Source organism: Solanum lycopersicum, chromosome 6 (assembly GCF_036512215.1).
Source record: "Solanum lycopersicum chromosome 6, SLM_r2.1".
In the NCBI taxonomy this organism is placed as follows: Eukaryota; Viridiplantae; Streptophyta; class Magnoliopsida; order Solanales; family Solanaceae; genus Solanum; species Solanum lycopersicum.
The window spans coordinates 29,687,069-29,693,068 of record NC_090805.1 but is presented as its reverse complement, the minus strand read 5'-3'; the positions used below and the strand labels follow the sequence as shown (position 1 = coordinate 29,693,068).

Below are 6,000 nucleotides of genomic sequence, written 5' to 3'. Positions count from 1 at the left end.
CTCTTTATTCTCTATATTTGAAAAGTAAAATAGAAATATGAGTATTCAACCACTCTCTAGAAAGCCCTCTATTCTCTATTTATAGAGAGGTGAATAATAATTATTCAAATTTGGAGAATTACTATTCACCTCTCTATTTCACTTATTCATTATTTTAATATCATTTTTACTATTTGTAGCTAACATTTTTTTTTATATAATGCTATTAATTAAATTTTGAATATTCGTAATTTTTTTTAAATATAATACAACATTTTAAAAAATATATTATATAGTATATACTACTTTCATCCCGAATTAATAATATTTTAATTTTTTTTTCAATTTGTCACTTAAGAGAGAATTTGATATTATTATTGATTTTCACTATGAAGAATGCACCAAATTTAAATAATAAAATAAAAATTTATTTTTAAAATAAAACATGACATAATAATTTAAATATATGATAACAATACAATACATGGCATAATGATTTTTAAAATCACTACAATAATTTAATAATTCAGTAGGTTGGTTTCAAATTTAACAATATTCGGAAAAAGATAGTGTATGATATAGAGAACTGTTGTGTTTGTGATTGCGGTTGTGCTTGTTGATTTCTTTTTTTAATTTTTCATAGTTGTTCTTTAAAATTTAGAATATAATTTTATACTAAATAGAAAAACATAATTTTATATTACAAAATTATATAGGATAATTTTTGAAATACGAAAGAGCGAGCTCATATTATGAAATAAGAAATTGAAATAAAAATAATAATATAATATTGAGAGAATTCAAAGAGTAAAGATAGAAAACTAAATTCAGAGTTATTGTTTTAAATAATCGAGAACTTTATTGAAAGTACTTTATGAGTGTATTTTAATAAATAATTACTGATTTAGCGATATTTTTTGCTTATTATCATCTATAGCAATGCTATATTAAATCTGTAATATGTATTAAAAGTGAATTAAGTATGCAATACATTGTATTATAGTTGTTTTTAAAAATATATTAAACTTGTTTGGAAAGAAGTTGACACGTTGTATTATAAGTGTATTACAGTGTGTGATAAATGTATTATCAATCAATAAAACTTGTATTATATATAAAATGATAAATTATTCTTTGTAATATGAATTCAAAGTGTATTATAAATAAAGTTGATCAAGTGGAAAAAATGATATTACTATAAATGATATATACTTTTTATTTATAGTATATTTATGTATGTTTCCCAACTTTATATTTATTGAAGAACAAAATAGAACGTAATACTAACATTGTAACGTCACCTTATAAGGCACGGCGCGAAATTTTGCATTTTTGATTATCTTTAAAAATGCTAATATTCCATAGAATCATATATTCAAACACCTGGCGGTCACCATGCTCACTCCTCTCTATCATCCGTCGGCTCCGCTGCCAGTTCAGTTTCTCCAATTGTTTTTCTAAGGTTTTTCTCCAAACTCAGTCATCTTTCATCAACAATGAAAATGTATCATTGTGCATGGATGACAAGAAGCAAATGTTGATTTAGGATCTAGGTTATGTGTATTGTGATTATGCTTAGGCAAACTGTGTGTTCCGCATCCACAATTCCTTCTGTCTCCTCTCTATCGGTTACTTTATTATTCTCTAGTTTCTGTCTGCTTATTACTCTTCCCCTCAGCTTTTATCAATCGGTTTTGCTTAGTTATTGTAATTTTCCCTGTTTCACTTCACTGTTGTTGAGTATTTTTATTGCAGACTTGAACAAGTTGATAATATTAGTACTCTCTTCTGGTACAGTGCTACATTGATGAAGAGTGTAATGACTTTTTACTGTGGTTGGAACACAAGGCAGGGGTGGAGATATCTTCCTTGCTTTCAATTGGAAAGTTTGCTAATGGAAGGTTAAGTTCTATTTATCTGACACAGGTCATTGTGCTTTTGCTATGATAACCATCTGTTTGTATTCTAGTGATTGATTTCTTTCACTGTCTTTCGCAAAAAGTAAATCCTTGTTTTTCTCAGAAAGGAGTTCAAAATCATGCTGTCCGGGAAAATATATTGGGTTCATTGTACTGTGTCATGAGACATTCTAATAGCTTTGACGATTAAGTCAAGTCACTTTCCCTTCTATATGCAGGTCGCTCGTCGCTCGTCACCCTATAAAACCAGGCGATTGCTTGTTGAGGGTTCCTTACAACGTGGTATGTGATTCTGTAACTGGAGGTCTTGCTATTGTTTAATTGGTTCTGTTACTGTATCTGACAGAACTTACATTCTTACTGCAGCAATTGGCCCCTGATAACCTTCCTAGAGGAATCAATGCATTATTAGGAGATAATGTGGGCAATGTTGCGAAAGTTGCCTTGTTGATTTTATATGAGCAGAAGCTGGGCAAGGTACCATGATTTTGCGTGACTTTGGCTCAGTAGTAAGATTAGAGTCCCTGTTGTTTGAGTATTCATGACCTCTCCTGCTGTGTTGTTTGCAGAAATCGGAATGGGACCCGTACATTTCTCGTCTTCCCCGGCCTGAGGATATGCATAACACAGTAAATTTTATCGATAATATTTGAACATTTCCTTATTATGAATTCTAGTTTCAGTTCGTTTCTCTTTAACACTTCTTCTTTAACTTGGTGGGGGTACACCTAGTTTTCTAGCAATAGATTGGAAGAGGGAATACCCCATTAAATGAATAAAACCCGGGATGTCATTGTGTCAATAAGAGTCAGGATAAAGGATTTTTGGGATCATTCTACTAAGTTCTAGAGATCCATGGATTTCGAGAGAAGACATTCCATTTCTTTGTGACATCCGAATCATATTGAGAGGCTGTATTCACTGGAAAGAGATTGTGGAGAAGGGGCGAAAGTATATGTTTATATTTGCGAGCAAGGAATCTGATTCCATAATCATATGTTGAGAAGTTGTTATTTCAGCAAAGATGATATTAGTTGTTTTAAAATTTGCAGATATTCTGGGATGACAATGAGTTAGAGATGATTCAACAAAGCTCTTTACATCAGAAAACAATTATGCATAAGCTGTTTGTTGAACAAGAATTCTCAACAATTAAGGAGCTTGGAAAGGTGTCTATATCTTTGTCGGTTTGTTACTTCACATGTTTTTGAGATTCATTGTAGTTTTACTTGCCTGTGGTAACAGTATAACATCCAATTTCTCCACTCCAAATCTCGTTACTGTTATCCTGATATAAATGTTAACCTAACTGATCACTGATCAGTAAATGATTATAGTCACTTTATGTACCCTACAACAGTGATGTTGATCTTATCTAGGAAGTTGTTGAGATACATTTACCATCAAGAAGAAAAAAATGAAGATATCAGACCTTTATTCTCTTATACACCAAGATCTTATTATTAGTGATATAAGAAATCAGTTATGGATATTTAGCTGCCGGAGGTTTAACCCAAGTCAATTTTTTTAATAATGGCAACATTTTATTCATCAGCATAAAAACTATAACGGTAGCAATATTTACAAGCTACAACCTTGTGTACTTTACAGGGCTTCCGAAAATTGTAGAATAGATCCTGCATCCTCTACAAAGAAGACTCTGTACACCAAAAAGAGAAATTTAAAATACAATTAACTTTAACTACTTGTATGAAGCTACTCCTATCTTCAAAACGTTTGTTGTTTCTTTTCCTCCATATGGTTCACTAAATGCAAGATGGAACAATCCTTCAGCACTTCTTCTATTCGGCATGTTTTCCAGCATAGTTCCAATCTCTCAATAGAACACATGCATTTCCTGACATTATACATTTTCAGTTAACCAGGGCCACAAACAGATTCCACAGTTGCGAAGTGAAGATACAGTGAAAGGAAAAGATGGTTGTTGTTTTCAGATTCAACTTTGCATAGAAACATCTAATTTTAACTGCATACCCACACTGTAGATTTTCCTTAGTTAGACAAGTCCTTCTTGCTACTAGCTATGTAAAGCAGTTAACAAGGTATCTTGAGCTTTCAAATCGGATTCCATGGCCAGTTGATGTACTATTGTCCAATATTGGAATAATATGCATATGCCTCTTTGACCGGGAGAACCTTCTTGTTTGTGCCTTCTCTTATCACTATATCTTCATTATCATTTGGCCCTTTCAATCCCTCCAAAGCTTGATAGAAATCAGCCACTATCCCCAGTTCCCAGTCATGATGCTTTCCTGAAAGTGAGATCCCATTCACGTGGGCTCCATACATTACTGGTAGTTGCATTATCTTGCAGTAATAACCTAAAGATATCAGGAAACATGTCTCTCAAGGGTTTATTGTTACCCATTTATCAGTCCAACAAGTTTTTCTCATACCATTCCCATGGTAAAATCAGTATTAGCTGCAAAATCTCCCATAAAGCTCTGATGAATTTCCAGTTATCCACCCCAAAGGTTGTGTTGATAGGTTTAGGCACCACAGCAGTGTCCCAGTTTCCCGTATTTCTGTGTTATGACTTCCCTCCACAAGCTATTTTCTTCTTGCCATACCTCCATAACCATTTGGACATTAAGCTCTTGTTATGTAATCTGAAGTTTCTTATTACGTAGCCTCTTGTTGCTTGTTTGTGATTAGTCTTTTCCATCTCACCAGATTGTTTCCTTTTTTTTTGGTGTTACCATGCCACAAGAAATTGCTTCTAGTAGCATCCAACCTCTTCTCAACTACTCCACCTTGGAAGGGAGTAGAAATTGAACCACGACTTATGTAGGCAGTACATCAAAATCAAAGTGGGTTTGCCTCCAAGTTACAGAGACTGTGCCTTCCGTCTGGCAATTTTTTTATTACAGTTACGAGTATATCATTCCATATCTTCATTGCTTTTGTCTTTGATCTTAGAGCGAATCCCAAATATTTTGTAGGTAATGTTCCCACCTCACACCTTAGGATACTAGCTGAAATAAGAGTTTCTGCACCTTCATTTGCAGGATATACCTTACTCTTCTCCGAAATTATATATAGCCGCGAAACAACTTCAAACAAGATCAATACTAATCTATTGAGTCTGACATTCCCTTGGTTAGCTGCACAAAAATTTCTGTGTCATTAGCATACAAGAGATAGGTGATGGCTAAAGCTATTTGTCAATATGGTGTTTATCTGAAATCCCCTGATCCAACCATTTCTAGTAGCTTTCTCCATCATGTTGTTTAGCCCCCTCCATGGCAATAATGAATAAAAAAAGGGACAAGACGTCTCCTTGCCTGAGTTCCCTTGAAGATGGAAACAAACCTTCGGGACTTAAATTGATTTGCATGGAGAAATTGAATCCAGTTATTTCCTGTCAAATTTTATGTCCCCTAGTATATTTGATAGGACTACCTAATTAACATGGTTAAAAGCTTTTTGTATGTACGTTTTGCATGGTAACCCTGGAACCTGTCCCTTCATTACAGAGTTCACACTCATTGCAATTAAGGCCGCATCCATTAAATGCCTCCATTTAATAAATGTCATCTATTGTTTGCTTTATGCACCACTTAAATATTTTAGCCAAAAGCTTTGGGATTTATCTTTTACTCAGTGCCAATAAGCCAATAGGTTTGAATCATTTAGTTCTTTGGCCTCACTCTTCTTAGGATCAGTACCACATATGCAGCATTGAAGCTATGAGAAATATAGGTGATAACATTATTGACTTGTGTTTCTACATTATTACATTGAGACACTATTTATAGATTATGTGTGTCCATGGTTCGGTTTGGATCGATTATTAGTTAAAACCAAAACCAAAACCAATTTAGTTGGTTTTTAAATTTCTAAAACCAAATCATACGAAAATAATGACTGCCGGTTTGGTTCGGTTGTTTTGTTTTTTCCAGTTTGATAGTAATAAATCTTTAAGTCACTGGTATTCATATCGAGGCCCTTGTCCAAGAAGGTGGCAAGGTCTGAGCAATCTCTCAATTTCCTATTCTAAGGTGTCCACTTTCTCACAGACATCACTAACCGATTTGGACAATGGCTTCATTACTTTTCTGAATGCTCTATGGATGATGGT

General features: G+C 33.5%; 1 protein-coding gene across 5 annotated transcripts in view; it reads left to right on the top strand.

The window, feature by feature from the left end:
- The first annotated feature begins 1,255 nt into the window (after window positions 1-1,255).
- Window positions 1,256-6,000, top strand: part of LOC101257971 (ribulose-1,5 bisphosphate carboxylase/oxygenase large subunit N-methyltransferase, chloroplastic) — a 40,931-nt gene continuing 36,186 nt past the window's right edge. For 4 of the 5 annotated variants that reach the window (XM_026031445.2, XM_026031444.2, XM_069299140.1 and 1 more), the window contains exons 1-6: window positions 1,256-1,441; window positions 1,777-1,880; window positions 2,117-2,180; window positions 2,265-2,375; window positions 2,468-2,527; window positions 2,951-3,067. In XM_026031445.2, the coding sequence (XP_025887230.1) occupies window positions 1,328-1,441; window positions 1,777-1,880; window positions 2,117-2,180; window positions 2,265-2,375; window positions 2,468-2,527; window positions 2,951-3,067 (570 nt within the window). In that variant the 5' untranslated portion in view covers window positions 1,256-1,327. Of the gene's footprint in view, window positions 1,442-1,776; window positions 1,881-2,116; window positions 2,181-2,264; window positions 2,376-2,467; window positions 2,528-2,950; window positions 3,086-6,000 lie in introns of all 5 variants that reach the window. The other variant, XM_069299139.1, reaches the window with a different exon arrangement.